Here is a 20,571-nt window from a genome sequence, read left to right on the forward strand (position 1 = left end):
ATGTGTATTGAAATGCTTTCCACGCTTTTCCTTGTCAATGTGCATGTTTCATCCACGTGTCATCCACGTGTCACAGCGGACACGCAGTGGTGATGCAGGCGTCGGGGTTGTAAATTGTAATCGTGTATTCAATTATCGTTTATTATGATTCTGTGTACAGTGCAATATTATCATTGTTGTAAATGATTAACAGCGACACGACCACACAGTCATGCGGACTATGTATGTTTACACTGTTGAACTTCTTTTGCACCGTACATAGCCATCCATGCTCATCGAGGTGGTAGTGTTAATTGTTGTGCATCGACCGTGAAGATTCCAAATTCACACGGCGTAATTATTAAATTGTCACTACACAAACACATTTTGTTTACTCGACCGCTGTACAAAATTAACTCCAGGTTCGTCTTCACATGCCTCCGAATCGACCATGGACTCAACGCACACTCAACTCTCATCTCGCCCGACATCACTTCGCGAGCGGTAACATGGCCCATCAGGCGTGCGTTCACCTTTTGATGCAGGGGTTCGCGGTTTGCACCCGGTGTACTAACCGTAAAATACGGTGGACGTTAAATATCCCGTGATGTCTTTTGAGCAAGGCCAATTGTGGCCAACGTTATGATCAAACATTTTCCGGTGTTTAAAAAATGTACCTGCACACGATGGCCTACTAATTTCGAGTGACATCATGGGATGTTGGCTATCAACAAAAAGGCAACTCCTATGACTAATTGGGCATGGGACGCAAGCCTAGGATTGATCACCCTGTCGCTGGCCGCCTTTGGGGAGGGTGCATAGTGTGAAAGGCCGAAACACCCTAGGAACCAAAGGTTCACTACTGACGATGCGCTCCCCAAATTTCACCAGGCTCACTGTTCACGAACTCTTGGAAGTGCTTGCACAAAGGATAGTAACATCTCATCCTGTGTTCTTGGAATCATAGGATATTCACCGTCCACTGTCGCATGAACGGCGTGCATTCATTCGTACGGCGAATACGCCCGCAGGACAAACCAGAGCGACCTTGCCGGATTCAAACATTGCAACAGGCGGCGAACACACGACCTCGCGGCCACGTCCCCACTCCAAATATGCCAGCCTTGCTTTTTGCAGCCTTCAGATGTGTACACATTTAGAGACGCTTACGTGAATTATAACTCAAAAGGCAGTAATGACTGACAAAGCCATTTAAGGAAAGGGGGGAAAGACAACAACACATTTAACGGAACCTCATTTGCCAGTAAAAATATAATTGGTTCTTTACCCTTCTATCTGGCAACAAAACTGACACCTTTTTGCAAATGAGGTTCCCATAGTGTAGATGCTTGCCCCGAGCTCTCATACTCTGATGGTGCATTGTCTTTGAGTTGTGCGCCTTTTGGCGTCATCTGGTCCAACCCATATGAGACTAGGCTCTAAGGAAAGCTGTCTCGGGTGTGGATCAATCAACTTTAAGGACAGTGCACATTATCAGAGTTATGTTCTTTTGTTTGTATTATGACTGCAGGTATTGCGGTCTATGCAAACATGACTCCTTGTAAAAAGGTGTCAGTTTTGTTGCCAGATAGAAGGGTAAAGAACCAATTATCACATTTAACGGAGTCGCATTATCTTGGGCTCATGCTGGTGACCAATGATTGTATGAAAACCCATCCAATTAAATTAGAATTTTTTCACTTAATTTGGCTATATTGCAGCTCTTAAGAATGAAACAAATACGTCAGTCGCACACAAAACACGGAATGCTAATAAAAAGGATGACTACATACGGTGGGCCTGTTCTCCAACACACGAGGGTAATGTACTGCTGTATAAGTTACCAATGGGCACCATTGGAATGAGAGGATACATTTTTTAAGGAATGGGGCCCCTTTAAAAAGGTCCCACGGAATACGAGGTGTGAGTTGGCCAGGTCTCTTACTCTAGTTCCTCCTTCCCTTAGGAAATCCACCAAAGGTGGTAGGGGGACGCCAAGCTGCACAGTAGTGCTGGCCGGCTGCTGGTCCCTTTGGCGTGATGAAATTCAGCTAATAATTTAATGATAGCGTAGTTTGGCATCACAGAACTGTTAAGTGTATTCTAGTCTCTGCAATGTAATACCTGCGGTGTAATAAAATGTAAAAACTAATCAACAATAAGTGGCACACTGGTGAATATTGCAGGAAGTGGTGATGGCGGTTGGCCACCTCCTGTTCTCTCACCAACCTTTCCCTTTTTAAAATCCTTTATATTAAGTTCACTTGCTTGCGCGCTTACGACCGTGCAAATCTTTCGGTCGTTTTTTAACCCACTTCCTGTGATCCAATCGAGCTGACATTTTGCACACAGACTCGTTGTGCGTGACCATTTATTTTCGTGAAATTTTTCTTCCATAACTTTACACTTTTTAGGAATTTTTTTTTATATTTAATTACCAATTGCTTAATGGTGGCAGGCAATCATCTGACCCATAGGTGGCAGCCATCTCAAGCCAGAGGACGAGAGGACTCTAGCCGCCACGCATATAAAGGATTTATAGTGAAAAACTTTGTTTTTACGGGTTAATTTTTTCCCCCCGCAGATGAAATGAGAACAAACAGCTGTTGATATACTTGTGACCTGTTTATTGAAAACCTGCATACAGTGGTCATTTCTGAACAAGTTACATACAAAAGAGTGTTGTCCTCGCCCGACGGATTTCCAACTCAAGTCTGAACAGCACAGCTGGCTCACGGCTTCACATTGTTCCTACGCGACTCGAAGACCCAACGAGTTCCACACAATGCAGGCCCTTTGCCCTGCGCCGGGGCCACCGTGCCGTGTGACGGCATCGTACACCACCACCCTATCCACCCCACCACCAATCCATGCCAAACACCCATCCGTATAAACTCCACACTACCCAGAAAAAATATCACTTCAGCTTTGCAGGATTGCTCCCTTAGGGTATGACAAAATTTACGTTTTTCCATGCAATTCACATTGGTCCTAACAGACTGCATCCTGCAGTCAGCAACCCAGCGCACAGGTTATTTTCAATGCACAATGTGGAGCTTAAAATCAAATAATTCCTTGAAAATGCACGTGCGCAACCAACATCAAGTCAGTCCTCAGCATATGGATGAACCAGTCCAGGACAGCTTGGGGGGGCGGCGGGCAGGTGGAGGGGAGCAGCACTTCAGAGCAAAGAATAAAGCAAAAGCGTTTGGTTGTCGAAACCGGCCTGTAACATTGCTTCAGCACTGCCTACCAGCATCAAGGTCTGTGTCGAATCATGTACAAGGTGACACCATGCACCGGAAATGTTTTCAACATTTTTGTTATATTATAAAATGGAAAAGTAAGCGAAAAAGGTAAAAAAGCACCTGCCTTAAAAAGATTTCAGAGTAATAAAAATGCGACAATGTGACCGTTCACATTCAAACAACACAAACTACGCTTCGAATCGATTATCATATCCTTTTGCATAATTCTACTCTGAAATTAATCAGCTATTCGTTCAGAATCAATTAACACTTTTACGTTCGAAAAGTGAGGCTTCCCATCAAAGCTATGCTCTGTTATTAAAACCACTATCTTCATTACATTATTCTAAACTCAGATCCATGGCTTCTCACCACTTTCTAGTACAATGTGTTGAATCTTTTTAATAGCGGTCATTATGGGCAAATAAAGAAAAATACTAACAATTAAGTGTTTAACTATAAACTCAGTACTGTCATTGAATATTAGAAAATCATAGCTAAACCACGACCTTAAACAACACAAACCATCATTTTGCTGTTTGGAACAAACCACATGTCATGGCCAAAGTTACAGGCACCTCCCTTTACTAATCTCCAACTTGTGCAGAATAAAAAAAAAACCCCCATCAGAGCTGTGCCCAACATCTAACAGCAATGGACGGTGTGAAAGCTAAATGTAAATCGGCGATGCTCTACAGTAAGGAAAGGGTGTTGGAAGAGGTTGTGGGCAACAAGCCCTCGCCGTGAAACAGTCTTCTCACGGCAGAAAAACCTCTTTCCCCTCGTGAAAACACCAAGGCTGCAAAAGTACCACCGCTACGTTACGTTTCCGCACGACGCCTAAAAAAAACGTTACATTTTCCCAAAGAAATAACGTTACACAAATAAAGATCCGCTAGGTGAAAAATACAATGCGCGCAGGCGACGGCCACTGTCGAACTCTGCATTTGATTTTGCACGCGATCTCGTCCATGTCACGAGAAACCACTCGGACTGTGAACCCCCCCCCCACCGAACCAATTAAACACCCACTTCCATTCGCGCATCCTGCCGGCCCAGGCTTTCCAAGAATTCCACCCCCCCATCACAACTGCCCAGCGGGCGCTTGTCACGTGAATTGCATGGAAAAAAGTTTAATTTCACCAACTGCTGGTTGGACACACTTTTCTCAAACCTCAGTGGGAAGCCCGGGATTGGGTTGGGCATATAAATCAAGAGTGGAGTTTAGTTAGTTTACCCGCTGCGATGCGAGACCACTCATTGGTCCATCATGCTCAGGATCATCTCGGGCGTGATGTCGTTTTTGGGCCCCTCGTCTGCCGCCGTCTCAACAGCCAACACCACCACATGCTCTTTCTCGCCACCCTCCTCCGCTTCTTCTTCCTGCTCTTCCCCCTCACCCCCCTCCTCGCCCTCTGCCGCCTCCTCCTCTTCCTCCTCCTCCTCGTCGTCATCAGGCCCATCGGGGCCGCCCACCGTCACCGGGATGATCTCGATGATGCCGCAGGCCACACTGTCTATAGTGGAGTCCAAGTCTGTGGGCTCCGTCTTTGGCTCCGTCTTGATCTCTGCTGAAACAAATATGCACAGGCGCACACTTCAAACGGTGCAAAAAATAGACTGGTCCCCATAGGAATTCATTCTGCGAGCTATTACAAAATCTGAATATTTATTTATACTGGAGGAATTCGATCAACTATGATGCTCTTTTTCATGCAAACACTCTGAAGAACCAGGACTAGGGTGTAGTCAGAACAACACTGCAATTTTAAGTTATTCTTTACTACGTGCCAAAAATGCCTGCAAGATGCAGTGTTATATTTGTTCAATTGGCCTATATGCATAGACTTTTACACAGAATATAAGTGTATTGAAGCACCACTCGATTGACACAGGTTAGTGGACACAAAACACATTGTGCGACTACAATGAGTGCAAGGGGCTAACCCGAGAGATATGCTCACAAAGCACTTTCCTCAAGGCAGTGCATGCCTGTGGAGGTTACCATCTCGGAGGAGGAGATTCAACTTGTGGTTGTGATCAGTGCCCGCTAGCCCTCACCACAGGCGATCGATCGCTCCGAGAACCCCGCTCGCTCACTCACTCACCTGAGCCAGCCACCTTCTTGGCGGGGCGGCCTGGCTTGGCCTTGGGAGGGCGGCCACGGCGCCGCTTCATGGGGGGCGGCTCTGGCTCCTCCACTTCCTCATCCGCTACTTCCACACTCTCCTCATTCAGCTCCTCCTCTTCCTCATCCTCGTCCGTGGGCATTTCATCCGACTCTGATTTACAAGTGGCGAGAAGAACGTCAAGAGTAAAGCGCAGCACTAACATCCGCTGGGAAGAGGCATCAAGGTGAATATATAAACTTCGAGGTATAATACGGAGGGGCACTCAAATCCCAGGGCATTAATAATCCGCCTGACCCCGTTACGCGTCAGTGCGAGGCATCTCACCGCTCGACGAGCCGTGCTTGCGAGACTGCATCTTGCGCTTGCGCCCCCGGCGGCGTCCGCGCCGAGCCTTGCCGTTCTGCTCGCCACTTTCCAGCTCGCCATCGCACATGTCAAAGTGCTTCATCATCGTGCTCTGCGCAAACGCAAGACATCCCACAAAATTGTCAAATGGGGTCAGGTCAGTCGGCACAATTCACCACGCCAAGTAACCAACAGCAACCTCAGGTATACAAGACATACACACACGCGACTGAGACAATGCAGCTTCAACGAGGGTCAGTCTCTGCAACAGCGAGGCTGACCCAGCTGTGGCAGCGTACACGTTGCATTTGCTCACTCACCCTGCGAGTAAAGTTGCGGTGGCATTTGCTGCACTCATAAGTGGTGGGCACAAAGCTGGGGTCGTGGTAGCGTTTGAAGTGGAAGTCGAGGAGCTGCTTCTGGCGGAAGGTCTTGTCGCAGAGCGTGCACTCAAATGGCTTCTCCCCGGTGTGCACGCGTTTGTGCATGATCATGTGTCGCTCCTAGTCGTCAGACGCACGCACCAGCAGACACAACACACAGACCACACCAGCACGCACACGTGGTACAAGGTTAGAATGCCTTCGCTAGGTTTGAGAGGTGGGCAAGGGTTGGCAACCTGCGGCTCTGGAAGATCCGAATTCGGCTTTTTAAGGACTGTTTTGTAACGTTATTTATTAAGCACTGTCTTATATTTCCAAGCATTACGGCTATTTTTTTTAACCAAATTCCCAACAAAAATGTCTCTTCTTATTATTTTGGTTGCCGACCATTTGACTCGGGGGGTAATAATGCCCCTGCTGTGACACCACCGCAAGCGTGAGCTGCGCGCGGAAACAAAGAGTCAGGGCGACGTGTGGTGATGGGGGGTTGGGTGTGTGGTGGCGTTCACCTGCTTGCAGGCGTACTCGCACTGGTCACACTTGAAGCGCTTCTCGTTGCGGTGCGTGCGCTGGTGCTGCATGAGGGCGTAGCGCTCGTGAAAGATGGCGCGACAGTAGCGGCACCTCAGCTCGCGCTCAAGCACCGCATGCTGCTTGCGGAGGTGAACACCTAAAGGGATGGTGAGGGTTTTTTGGATGGGAGCCCAGGGTTGGGACAGGAATAATTTCTTGTCATCACAACAATTTAATCAACAGGATGACAGGCATGGCCGCAGTGATAACACTCGTGGTCTCACACCAAGAGAGGTTCGATTCGCAACTCGGGTGCTTTTCTGTGTGGAGTTCATATGTTCTCCCCCTGTTTCGCATGGTTTTCTTCTGGGTTACAATGTTACTGGTATTGACGAAAGCATCCCAATACTGAAAACATTTCTGCAAATTATTTAGCTAACCGATTAGCACAGTTGGCTACGTACAAAGTACAACATACATACACATCGCATATCTACATTACACATATCAACATCGCCCCATACTGCGAAACAAAAACACTTGGCATGGCCATCCTGAAAAAGTCTTGAGACTCAGTGAGTCTTTCCTGGGTAAACAAGAGTAATGATAAAACACTTGGCATGGCCATCCTGAAAAAGTCTTGAGACTCAGTGAGTCTTTCCTGGGTAAACAAGAGTAATGATAAAACACTTGGCATGGCCATCCTGAAAAAGTCTTGAGACTCAGTGAGTCTTTCCTGGGTAAACAAGAGTAATGATAAAACACTTGGCATGGCCATCCTGAAAAAGTCTTGAGACTCAGTGAGGCTTTCCTGGGTAAACAAGAGTAATGATAAAACATTTGGCATGGCCATCCTGAAAAAGTCTTGAGACTCAGTGAGGCTTTCCTGGGTAAACAAGAGTAATGATCAAATATAATCACAAAAAGGAACAGCAGAAATAACCTCCAAACACGCTCGTCACAGCAGGAGGCACTACGACCCCTCGTTTCAGCGTACTGCATCGCTGAGCATGCTCCTACGTTTTTAATGGGGGAAGAGGCACCCCACACTGAGCTGGTAAAAACAACTTTAACATTTATTTACCCAGAAAAGCCTCAACGGTTCTTGCAATTGGTATATTTGTTCAAATCCATTCGTGAGTATTTCCCACGTGGGAGGAAACTGGATTTCCTGGAGAAAGTTGAAGCATAAGAGGGGGCGACCACAACATCGCCATCTCAACATCTCACTGCCAAAGCCGACAACACCTGCCAGTCTCCCATTCACGTATGTACCAAGCTCAACCCGCCTTAAGACCTGGAAAGTGGGGGACACTTCGGATGATTTGGCGATAGCCATAGGCAGCGTGTGGTGTGTGACTGCGGTGCGGTAGTTTCTAACCGAGGTCACTCTTGCGCGCAATGACGGCGTCACAGTGCGGGCAGTGGTACTTGGGCACGTTGTCCGTGTGCTTCTGCAGTACGTGCATCTTCATGGTGCCGCTCTGAGTGAAGCGCGCGTGGCACACGTGACACTCGTAGGGCTTCTCGCCTGCACGCACCAACGCATGGCCGACCGTTGCACTGTTAATTCAGTAAGGCCTTCCTCCTCTACAGCATTCACGTCTGCTTCTTAAATTATTTTTGTCGACACCAACCGGTCAAATGTACATTAAGTAATCCCAATTTGATTATAAATCCTCATCAGGATATTATTCAATGAAAGAGTGCACGTTCAAGGGTTTAAAAATCTACAGCACAGATATAACATTACATATCCCTGAAATACAAGTACCCGCTCAAGAGCAGATTATGTACATGTCCTTAACCGTTTTAAATTCACTTAGGAAACAGTGAATAATATAGTTGATAAGAATATATTACAAAGTTTATGTAAATTGAATAACGTCTCATACTTCTAAGTGGATAACCTGTAAAAAAAACTGTCATAGAAACAATCAGAAGTAACCGCACCCACATTTTCCAAGGAAAGCATTGACAGACATTATTGTAGAAAGGCAGTCACATTTGAGGTGGCAGCTGCCACGTCTCCCCAGGAAGGTGGGAGGGGATGGGTGTGAGCGTCCGTACCGGAATGGGTCCTCATGTGGCGCTTGAGCTTGTACGTGTCCCTGCTGGCGTAGCTGCACAGGCCGCACTGGAAAGGGCGCTCGCCTGTGTGCGACCGGATGTGGCGCTTCAATTTGCTCACCTGCGGCAACGAGAGGGCAGGTAGTACACACCAGTTTAGCCATTACGGGGCATGCCAAGATACATAATTTCATGATACAGTAACCCTTTGTTGATTCGACACGTATGGGGCTCTAGCCTTGCCAAATTATCCAATATTCCAAATTATGTACAAATGGTACTCCCCAGTGCCTCCTGCCCCAAAAAAAGATCGAAATTTGTTCTCAAAACTCTTCACACACCATACGCATTGACACACACCCTGCATCAATTCTATCCATTTCTGAGAGGGTTGACTTGCACATAAACAAGGAAAAGTCCAAAGCGACAGGTCTGCATTCACGCTCACGACGCGCGCCAACACTAGATTGAGTCATTGTTTTGGTTGTGGCGTGCGGCATCGCTGCACGTGTATGCCAAAATTGGACCATTCGATATGGCAATTCGACTAATACTGTAAATATGCCAAAGCGCAGCCATGCAGAATTATCCTCAAATATGAATGATCAAATACCGAATTAACGAGGTTTTACTGTACATCAAAAAGATTATTGCGCACTCAAAACACATGCATACGATCGTGCATATCAGAATCGATTATATTTAATTCATGTGGCCCTGGGGTCAGCAACCAAAAAAACAAAAGCATTTTTTTTCAAATTCGGTAAAAAACCCAATATTTCAAGAGCTGCAATGCATGTGAATATGAGATGGTCCTTGATACATAACATTACGAAGCAGTCCTTAAAAATCCGCATGCAGCTCCGAAGGTATGTTCTTGAATCTAATCGGGTTCATGAATCATGACAATGGATCGAATTGAAATGGGGATGCATAATCAGAATAGAATGGAGCTATTCTGGAGGGTCATCACTCATGTGTCTTAGTCTAGAAGTTAAGTAAATAAACTTTTGCCCAGATACTTAATACTAAGGGCACTGTCCCGGGTAAAGGGGACACACGCAGGCTCTACCTCCACGCTGGCGTAGTCACACATGGAGCACTTGAAGGGCTTCTCGTGGGTGTGCCGGTAGCGGCGGTGGCGCACCAGCTCCCCACTCGTCACAAACGCCATGTCGCACTCCATGCACTTGTGCGGCTTTGTGCCTGCAGTCGACCAGCACACACACGCAGACATTACACCGGGGAGCGGCACATCTCATTAACGCTCGTGCGCTCACATGGTCACACCGGTGTGTGGCAGAGGTCGCAACCGGGTACCCGATACCCGTACCCTACCCGATACCCGGCTACCCGTACCCGGCCAGGTACGGGTACCCGTTTGCGACCCTGGTGTGGCCGGGTACGGGTAAGGAATCAAAACCCGTTTGCGACCTCTGGTGTGTGGGCGGATGGCCCAGCGTGGCCGTGGCCGTGCGCGAGTGTGTGCCTGTGCTCGCACGTACCGGTGTGCGTGTTGACATGGTTGCGCAGCAGCGTGACGGTGCGGAAGGCGCGTTCGCACAGGTGGCAGCAGTGTGGCCGCTCGTCTGTGTGGCTCTTCATGTGCCGATCCAGGTTGGAGCGGCGTGGGCATGTGTAGCTACACAGCTCGCATTGGAACGTCTTTTTGGCTCCTGGACACACAGTGATGACAACATGTGCTGCTGAGTCCACATCTATCGATACATCCCCCTACAAGCGGATTTCATCTGCTCAGTGACGATTCAATTCAACATTTTACATTTTTTGGTTTTATTTTAAATTCTTTGAATCGTTTATCCGTTTTTATCTCATGTAGAGTTTTGTTTAGTATGTTCAGTAAGTCAATCTAATATAATTTACTTCAATGACAAATAACCTATTCTTATCTTCTTGGTTCTTTCGGTAAAGTCACGTAGAAGGGAAATAATAAAACATAAAAAAATACAATTCTCACAGTGAGAATTGTATTTTATTATGTTTTATTTTTATGATTTTATTATTTCCCTTCTACGTGACTTTACCGAAAGAACCAAGAAGATAAGTCGCTGCAGTCACGAACGCTTTAAATCGAAACCTATTCTTAGACAAAATTCAAAGCATATATCAGGAATATCAAAATAGCCTTTGATCTATGAATTTTTGCATATCCAATGACCTGTATACTCCTCGGCAGAAACGTTTAATTCCCATTCCATCAGAGGCTAGTTATACCCCGTGCCATACTGTCTGCTGGCCAGTTAGATGCGAGGCGTAATCCATGCAGAAGTCGGGTGTAAGCGTTGCGAACCTTTCTTCTTAATGCGCGTGGGCTTGGGTGGCTTGGGTGCGATCGCCTTCTCCACGCCGACATCCTGGCTGCTGACCAGACGCCCCTCCTCCTGCTCCTCAAAGTCGTACACCGAGATGTCGGCGTCGGCCGCCTCTTGCTGAAAACAGAAACGTGCACGCCAACACACATACGCACACATGCTTACATTAATACAGGAGCAGTTACACGTACACATTCACACGCTGACACGTGCCTTCGTTGCCCCCCAAAACCACGAGGTTCAGATGCAATTTAAACAAAATTCAATAACATGTACAGCAACCTTGGGTCAATCCACTGCTAGACGAGGGGCTACCGATGCAGGTTGTAGGGGTTATTTGATAATTCTTCGTCATGCTGGTCAGTGCAGGTGTTTCTAAGGTAAGGACGTACAGTACAATGGCTTTTGCTGCACTGCCCTCTGCTGTCCACAAAAGTCCCGATTCAATCAAATGGGAAATAACCGTTGACCAAGACCATATCCAGTTTCATATTTTTGCATTTACGAACATTTTTCAGACCCGACAGATATTACCTGGCTTCAGCTGACATAAAATGGCAAGGAGCTGTGCTTAGTCATGTTCAGACAACCTGGGCAGGTGCTGCTAATTTTTTCACAAAATCAACCACTAGCCATTACATATTTATACAGGCAGTATGAACGAGGTACATCAATAACAGCTCCTGGTGCCATCGAATTAATTACCAACGTCAGTTATGTATTGTCAGTTGGATTTCAAATTCAACATGAAACACAGATGAAATCAGTTTAAATTAAAGAGGCTGTTAGTGACACGTCCTTGCGCAGGCCACGAAAGAGATGTCTGCTTGCGTGCAGGGTTCCCTGCCTTGTATCGCAGCTTGTTCTTGCGCCCTTTCCGCACAGGCTTCTTCACGGGAAGCTGGTAGTCTGGGTCCTTCTCCTTGCTGCGTTCCTCAGGGTCGGGGGCAGTGATGAGTAATCCAATCCCATCCCCGTCAACACTCCCGTCCTGTGAGCCCATCGGGGCCCGCTCCACCTCCAGCTCCCCGTTGGGCCCCACTTTCACCACTTGCACCCCCTCCGGCAGCGGCAGCGTGTGGCTATGCAGACACGATGGAAGAAGTGTTAAAACGCACATTTTCTCCCAATCAGACGTTGCTTTTCAGTGTCATGTTATGAGATGAAAACATTTCCATAAGGAACTCTGGTAGCAGCAGTGCACACCATATTGTCAGAGTACAGCCATGAGAGATGAGATAAGTCAACCAGTTTTGAAAATGCTTTACCAAGTCTATTCACGTTATTGGCACATCTTGTATATGCCCTGCAAAAGTGTTCGTCTCACGTCAATCTGATTTTTACCTTCAGAACTGGCGTTAAGCTGAAGTTTTACATGATGATTGTATGACCAGTCATTGGTAAATCGGGCTAATACTAACTCACTGCACTTGAGAACCCGCTTTAGTCTCGCTTGGTTTCCCAAATTCTAACTCAACCTCAGCAGTGCTGACTCAGTTGTAGGACATTGCATGAACCACCAGAAAACTCATGGTAAATGGCTATGACGATGAATTTCACGATAAGAGTTAGAATGTACAAGTTAAATGCACCCTTGATGTCGCAATGGAAAATGGTGGAGTAAGCAGAGGCATGCACTCACCTGATGCCTCCCTCACCACCAGACTCGAGCCCCTCCTGCACCGGCACGATCTGAGCGATGATTCCCTCGTTTATCCCTTCCTCCCCTGTCCGCACACACGAGCCACACAAACCACACAAACTCATTCATGCGACGTGACTAAGTAACGTTAAAATGCAGAACGTTATCAACATTAAATGTCAACTTGGTATCCCAGCGACGCAAGAAAACGCCATGACCTGTGCGGCACACACCCGTCGGCACCACCTCTGCCATGAGCCCGTCTGCGGTGAGCTCTTCCCCGTCGGTGACAGTTACGGTGCCGTCCTCGCCGATGCGCACCACCTCGGTGAGCATGCCTCTCTCCACGGGTACCACCTCGGTCACCAGGCCCTGCTGGTCCACGGGGACCATCTCCGTGAGCAGGCCCTGGTTCTCCATGGGCACCACCTGTGTCACGATGCCTGAAGCCTGTGGCGCGTCCCCACCTCCACATGCACAAAGTACATGTTGAGTATTATCAAGAGAGGTGCGCATGCTTTTAACACTCATTACGGCGAGGTCTGCAAGCACATTTCTCTACTGCACGTGGAACGACTTGCTTTTGTCTAGGCCATCTTAAATTCACGATATGATTTCATTAAGTGAATTGTTATGTGTGGAGACAGGAGAGGCAAAGCCGCATTGATACATTGACTAATATAAATTCTTAAGTTCATTATGCATTAATTGAATCGTGCAATTACCAAACTGTAAAACAATTAGTATTCCTGAATTCAAACATCTCTGAATCGCAACAACGCATGGAATCTCTGGAAGGGAAGTGGGCGAATCATAATGCCTCCAGTGCGCAATGCGGTCCCGAGCTGCAGACTTTGACGCTCACCTGCCTGCACCTGCACGAGCGTGATCTCTCCAATGGAGGTTCCTCCTCCTTCTCCCGTCTCTTCCAGGCTCACTGGGTGCAGTGTGATGATGTGCGTGTCCTCAGAGATGGAGGCGCTCGCCCCACCACCCACGTGTTGCGAGGCCACGGCCTGCAGGGCCCGCAGCGCCGCCGAAGTCACGTCCGTCACGCTGGCCACGCTAGTGCTCACGTCCAGGGGACTCGCCACGGTTATGGTTGTCACGACCGCAACGTCCTCTGGTCCGGATACACTCACAACAGTAGCACCACCAGCCACTCCGCTTGCTTCCAACGATTCAATCAAGCCATTGCCCAAGCTGGTCGTCGCTGCCACTTCAGTATCGGCGTTACTGGTGTTGCTGCCGTCAGCCACGTTTGTCATCTCTGTGCCCACGATGACGGCGATGACATCAGTGGTGTCGGCCGTTTCCGCTTTCAGCTCATTAACGTCAACGGACTCCACAACAGCGCCGACTTCAGCCGAGTTGGTTTCATCACCAGTGTCTCTTTCTGTGAACACCTGTTCATTTGTAGCGACGTCGGTATCTGCTGCAGTGCCCACGTAGGCTGTGAAACCTCCCTCGGCGGAGATCTCCTGTACAGAATCGTCGTTCTCTTTAGGCTGGGCTGCGCTGCTGGCAATAGAATCATCTGCAACTGCAGTGGCAAAATTGGTTTCTAAAACATTCGTCACTTCACCTATGCCAGATGTGGCAGTATCCATGGTCTCCACGCTCAGGACCCTCAGCGATCCGGCATCGGCAAAGGCATCATCACTCTCTTTTGCCTCCGTCCCTTCCGTGACTTCCACAACGTCCATCACCGCAGCGGTGTCCATGAATTCAATCACCTCGGCGCCATCTGAAGCAGCATGGAAAGGCAGCGTCTCATCCTTCATTTCCACATCTTCGACGGTCACGTCAGCCACTGTTACGTCAGCAACGCTGTCGACAGAGGTGGCTTCCACCGGAGCCGTGACGTCGGCGGCAATGTTGACAATCTGTTCGGAGGCACCGTCGATCATCACGTGCACCATCATGTCGGGGGCCATGTGAGACATCTCGATAGAGATCACCTCGGCGCTGTCCATAATCGTGGCATTGGCGTTTGTGTCAGCGGGCTCGGAAACTACAGTGCCACCTGCTGATTCAGTGCCATCTTTCACTGCAAGAGCCACTTCTGAAACCAGAGGCACTTGGTCCAGGTCACCATCCTTTAAAATCAAATGCATGTATCAGTTAGGAGGGAATTTCACATTTACTCAGCAGGAAGTATCAAACAGTAAAAAGAATACACAGAAATATTACACATGCACTAAATTTACTCACAAAGCTTGGTCAACTTAACTAACAACTCTTCTGTATGGGCTGCCAAAATCCTCATCTCGAAACTCCAAATGATCAAGAATGCAACCACTTAATTTTCACCCATACCTGGAAACAAAACAATATTCCCCCTCCTCATACCCTTCCACTGGCTCCATATCCAATAACACATCAAGTAAATGATAGGCCTCATTGTTCAAAATCCATATCCTTATGTAATACAAAATAATCTTTAACATTAATGTGCAGAATATTAATACATAAATAAGCAAACAATATACTTATTTTTGTCCCTATCCTCGTGGACTCTCTCCCGGCTGCTGTTCCCTGCATATTGTTTTATTTGTTTCTCATGTGCAACAAAGGGTCTCTCAACCGTCTCTCTTGATGCTTCCTCTCTTTGGAACTTGCTCCCCATGGTCGTCTGTATTGTGAAGACCATTCTGCTGTTCTGCGAGGTCTAAACTTGAGACTTACATTTATGGCCGAGTCCCCTTCTATTTGAAGGCTCAATTTGCACCTTTACCAAATTGTCTCCTCTCTCTCGCTCTGCCATGATGGCCTTCGACTACCTGATACCTCTGATATCCTGCAAGAATAATTCAAATGAGACCTTCCTTTTGTACAGAATCTTGAGATATTATTAAATCCTTTATATTAAGTTCACTTGCTTGCTTGCTTAGGACCGTGCAAATCTTTCGGTCGTTTTTTAACCCACTTCCCGTGATCCAATCGAGCTGACATTTTCCACACAGACTCGTTGTGCGTGACAATTAATGTTCGTGAAATTTTTTCCCCAAAATTTTACACTTTTTAGGACAAAAATATTATATTTAATTACCAATTGCTTAATGCTGCCATGCAATTATCTGACCCATAGGTGGCAGCCATCTCAAGCCAGAGGACGAGAGGACTCTAGCCGCCACGCATATAAAGGATTTATAGTGAAAAACTTTGTTTTAACGGGTTATACTTGTTCATAAATCTAAATGATACTGCAGTGCATTCAGTGGGGTGACGTAACAGTCACATAATAAAACTAAAGCGAAAATCGGCCCAGCGAGCTGGCGGCTTCCCCCTACATACCTCCAACTCCTCGGGCTTCTTGGGTATGTTTGATGTGGGGTCATCATCCACGAGTCCCGTGCCCTGGGTAGGCGGCCCCCCGTCCTTCAGCCGAGTGAAGCCGTCCAGCTCCTCCTCGCCAGAGGGTGTGGCCTCTGCCACCTCCTCGCTCGCCATCGGCCACGGCTCCTATTGGCCCACCCCCCCCAGATTCTAAAGCAGAGGGACAGGAGACCCTGTGTTAGCAAAGTCATACAAAATCACAATGCGCAGACAGTAAAACATCACGTCTATTGACAATGTTAGGATAGGTTTTTTTCCGGCAAAAAAACCCTTTTACAAGGAATCATGTCTGCATTAACCACAATACTTGTGGTCAGAATGCAAACAAAAAACATACTCGGAGTATTCTGACCACAAGTATTGTGGTTAATGCAGACATGATTCCTTGTAAAATGTTTTTTTTTGTTGCCAGAAAAAAGGGGAAATAACCTATTCTCATATTTTGCTACTGGCAAAGGAGGTCCCATGATATTGACAACGTAATTTTTTTTCTTTCCCAATTTGCGGATGCCTTATGGGTAAGGAAATTAACCGATGCAAGTACAATAATCTTATTTCTGGCACAAAATTATTACCTTTGTTTTCTGTCAGCTGCACTTTATATTTAAAAACCGCAGGGACAGTAAATGGTGCCCACTATGTGATACGGAAAACGCGGGGCGGGAGGGGAGAGTGTCTCTTCCTCCCACCCTACCATCTTCTCAGTGTAGTGTGGGTTTACAGCAATGGAGATGAACAGTGAATATTTATGACCATCATGTAACAATCAGTAATTTTACAGGGGACGTGCGTATCTTCCCACCATGGGCATATGGGGCAGCATTAGTGTTGTCTCCATATGGGGCAGTCCATCAACTGTGGGTGAATACATGTAACACCATAAGTATTCAGATTTTTCTTTAACCTGTTTTCACCGATTATGGAGCTGCCTCACTATGGGTAACCCCCACAAGGTATAGGCTCTACGTGGTCCTATCATGGAGCTAACTCCGGGCCCTGGTTGTACCCTTAAAGTGCAATCATGAGTCTACCCAAAGACAACAAGTCTTGAGTTGGTAGACTGTACACTGTTTCACTTGATTTCATGGAATTAAATCTATACTTGTTTATTCTACTTTTAAATAGAAGTGTTTATTTCATATTTTACAAGAACCTTTTAATACAGGATTTTAAAAAAAACTTTACATTAGCAGTGGAGTTAGGTTTGCAGAGGTAGTTCAAAACGTTGAATTAAGACTATAAAATCCTTGTCAAACCACTGCGCGATGAAAGCCTCTACACGCCGTGTTAGTCATTTGTTTGGGTATGTTGACCATATTTCGCCACGCTGGCCAGCGTAGGATGAAATAGGCGGAGCCGAGGTCGAGAGTCTAACTCGGCTCAATGGGCTCATCGTGCGGTGCATTGCAGAACTGCAACACCGCCGAGTTAAACATAAATCCGAGTTTCTCCACGAAACCCGTACAACACTGACAGTATGTGTATGAGGGCTGAAAAAATGGTATATTGAGCCCCCCAAATCCAAGCACGATCTGCCATGGTGCCATCACGAGACCTTCAACAAACCCAGCTACTGCCCCTGTATTGGGGGGGGGGGCTCTCATGCGCACTGTGCAGTGTGGGTTGGCATGACGATCCTCAGCAATGCGCATTCTTGAGCATCATGCGCAAAGCAGTATTTATTGTAACATGTGCGGGGGGGGGTATGTCTCCGAGTGGGCATATGGTGCACCCCTAGGGTCCAGGTGTTGGGGGCTCTGCCAGTCTCTACATGGGATATTTTAAGGACCCAAGGGCTGCGTCGTTATAGGCGACTGCACTCTGAATTGCACTGCCATGGGGCAGATAGTGGCTGGCCCTCTGGGGCAGCTCACGGATGCCAGGTGTTGACTATATGGTGTTGTCATAAACCCACGTAATGCCCTCCCACCAGTCGTACTGTTGTCCCTACGGTCACAGATCCCTCCGCAGGCCCTGGTGTTGTATCTCTATAGCACCCCCCCCAGAGGCCCGATGTTGTGTCCCGATTTACCCGTGGGTCACCAAAGGCCACCACCATCACTCCTGGGCCCTGCTCATTAAACTCGGTAATTGTGCCCAAGTCGCTGTGGCGCGGATTAAACCGCGTAGTTTCCAATCGTATCGCGGTGTATTGGCGCATCCTCGCGTCGGCTGCGAATGGGGTTTTATCCAAACAAAAGGGGGACATGTTAAATATAAAGTCTCAAATGCCACCAACTCAATTCACTCATGATAATAGTTTTACCCTTTTATCTGGCAACAAAACTGACACCTTTTTTACAAGGAGATATGTTTGCCTTGACCACAATACCTGCAGTCGGAATGCAAACAAAAAAACATAACACAGATAATGTATGTACTGTCCTTTAAGTTGATTGGTCCACATCCGAGACAGCTTTCCTTAGAACCTAGTCTCACATGGTGTTGGACCACATGACGCCAAAAGGCGCACAACTCAAAGACAATGCTCCATCAGAGTATGAGAGCTCGGGTAAGCGTTTACACCATTGGAACCTCCTTTGCCAGTAGCAAAATATAATTGTTTTTTTACCCTTTTATCTGGCAACAAAACTGATACCTTTTTTTACAAGGAGTCATGTCTGCATTGACCACAATACCTGCAGTCGGAATGCAAACAAAAAACATAACTCTGATAATGTATGCACTGTACTTGAAATTGATTGGTCCACACCCGAGACAGCTTTTCTTAAGAGCCCAGTCTCACATGGTGTTGGACCAGATGACGCCAAAAGGCGCACAACTCAAAGACAATGCACCATCAGAGTATGAGAGCTCGGGGTAAGCATTTACACCATTGGAACCTCCTTTGCCAGAGTTGTGTTTTTTGTTTGCATTCCGACTGCAGGTACTGTGGTCAATGCAAACATGACTCCTTGTAAAAAAGGTGTCAGTTTTGTTGCCAGATAAAAGGGTAAAAAAACAATTATCATATTTTTATACTGGCAAATGAGGTTCCAATGGTGTAAATTCACTCATTTAACCCCAATGCTGTCAAATACCCTCCAAGCGAATTCCCCTCCATCGTCGACATGGCGCCCGAGAAACATTGCAACGACAAAACAAAAACTCTTCCAAATGTCGTCTTAACATCAAAACTAAAACGTTTTTTTTTAAAGACGGCCACCCATGGATGTTCACCGCAGAGGTTGCAACCCTGGTGGGTGCTGGTGGTGTACCCGGGCAGTCGAGGCCAAGGAGTTTCCTCCGCCGCCTCCTCCTGCCGCTGTTGTTTGTGGGGACCAGGAGGGCCTCGGCCTCCATTTTGATTTTTTTGCACGAAGAGACGCAGCGAGACGCGGGGAAGACGACAATCGGCGAGAGGGAGACGACCACAGCCGCTCGGCATCTCCCCCCACATCATCATCACCACAGCCTCAGCCCTCGGCCTCGTCAACCACGCACCCGCCCGCCCGCCTCACATAACTCTGCCCCTGTGCGGCAGAAGCGACAATAACAGCTCGCCGTAGCGGAGGGGCAGAAATATATTTAAATATACGTAGCCGAGCTGGTGGTCTCTCGCCTGCCCGCCGATATCAGCAGGACACCTAGAGGCGGCCTCACGCTCGTGCAAGCCGCGACAACGCCGCGCCTCACCACCACCACCACCGCGCCGCGGCGCCGCCATGCGACCAGCCCCCCCTGCTGTCGGTCGCAACACTCACCTCGACTCCTCCTCGCCGCCGCCGCCGGTGGGCGCTCAACTCCCCTCGCCACCACCACCACCACCGCCGCCGGAGATTTGTCGAGTTTGCGCGGCCCGCCGTTTGCCGAAGTGGCGGGGAAGACGGAGGAGGAGGAAGATGAAGAAGAGGGCGGCGGGAGGGGGGACCGAGTGCGGCAGCGGCAATGGGCGAGAGGGGGAAGAAGGCGCTCTCGCGAAATGGCGGCCGCGTGACACTCACTGCGCATGCGCGGGCCCGAGCGCGCGCGCACGCACCTCGGGACGGCTGCGCGCGCGCAGCGGCCGAGGGCGGGAAAAACACAAAGAGGTGGCGCGCGAGAGCCGCTCGCGCCAGGGGGGAGGGGCTGAGGGGGGGGGTTTCCTCACCGTCTCGCGGGTAGCGCGCGCGCGCGCGCGTGCTCCCCCCCCACCCACCCACCCCCCTCGGTCTCACAGCAGCGAGGCGAGGCTCGCGCAGGGGGAGGAGGAGGGAGGGGGGGATTTGGACGAGGCGCGCGTTCGCTCTCGCACGGAGTTTGGCGTGTGAGCGCGCGCGCGCCGGATCACGTGGTCGATCTCTTAACGATTTAAAAAAACCCCCCCTCCTCCTCCTCTCTCACACACTCACAGCCTCGCCCATCGTAGATGCAAGGGGAAGTGGGTGGGGGGTTAAGTGGGATGGGGGGATTGGTAAGTGGGGGGATTGGGATGGAGAGTGGGGGGGTGGTATAAGTGGGGGGGGGGATGAAAAGTAAGGGGGGGTGGAGAGTGGGGGGCTATAAATGTGGGGGGGGGGATGGAAAGTTGGGGGGATGAAAAGTAGGGGGGTGGAGATATAAATGGGGGGGGGGGGGGGATGGAAAGTGGGGGGTGAAAAGTTGGGG

The 20,571-nt window shown here is 48.4% G+C and overlaps 1 protein-coding gene across 3 annotated transcripts; it reads right to left on the minus strand.

Moving 5' to 3' along the window:
- Window positions 1–2,589: 2,589 nt before the first annotated feature.
- Window positions 2,590–19,936, minus strand: LOC144736886 (uncharacterized). 3 transcript variants are annotated; one of them, XM_078619550.1, is made up of 16 exons: window positions 19,689–19,936; window positions 15,943–16,134; window positions 13,511–14,744; window positions 12,879–13,112; window positions 12,646–12,730; window positions 11,851–12,085; window positions 10,982–11,120; window positions 10,176–10,346; window positions 9,743–9,876; window positions 8,671–8,791; window positions 7,982–8,131; window positions 6,597–6,757; window positions 6,025–6,207; window positions 5,684–5,816; window positions 5,336–5,509; window positions 2,590–4,795 (listed from the first exon to the last, which is right to left on the minus strand). In XM_078619550.1, the coding sequence occupies exons 2-16, from the start codon at window positions 16,096–16,098 to the stop codon at window positions 4,485–4,487; spliced, it is 3,621 nt and encodes a 1,206-aa protein (XP_078475676.1). In that variant the 5' UTR covers window positions 16,099–16,134; window positions 19,689–19,936; the 3' UTR covers window positions 2,590–4,484. The 3 variants fall into 3 exon arrangements, with proteins under 3 accessions (XP_078475676.1, XP_078475674.1, XP_078475675.1); XM_078619548.1 differs by having other exon boundaries at window positions 2,590–4,798; window positions 19,689–19,935; XM_078619549.1 differs by lacking the exon at window positions 19,689–19,936 and adding an exon at window positions 19,165–19,560 and having other exon boundaries at window positions 2,590–4,798.
- Between the last annotated feature and the right edge of the window lie 635 nt (window positions 19,937–20,571).

Source organism: Lampetra planeri, chromosome 63 (assembly GCF_965212315.1).
Source record: "Lampetra planeri chromosome 63, kcLamPlan1.2.h2, whole genome shotgun sequence".
Taxonomy (NCBI): Eukaryota; Metazoa; Chordata; class Hyperoartia; order Petromyzontiformes; family Petromyzontidae; genus Lampetra; species Lampetra planeri.

What these genes read in the sequence shown, in the direction of transcription:
- LOC144736886 (XM_078619548.1), bottom strand. Translation starts at nt 16,098, where the DNA reads ATGGCGAGCGAGGAGGTGGCAGAGGCCACACCCTCTGGCGAGGAGGAG. An exon ending in GCTCGTGCAGGTGCAGGCAG is followed by an intron (nt 13,113 to 13,510) that starts GTGAGCGTCAAA and finishes GTGCATGTGGAG; the next exon opens with GTGGGGACGCGCCACAGGCT. An exon ending in GGTGGTGAGGGAGGCATCAG is followed by an intron (nt 12,086 to 12,645) that starts GTGAGTGCATGC and finishes GTGTCTGCATAG; the next exon opens with CCACACGCTGCCGCTGCCGG.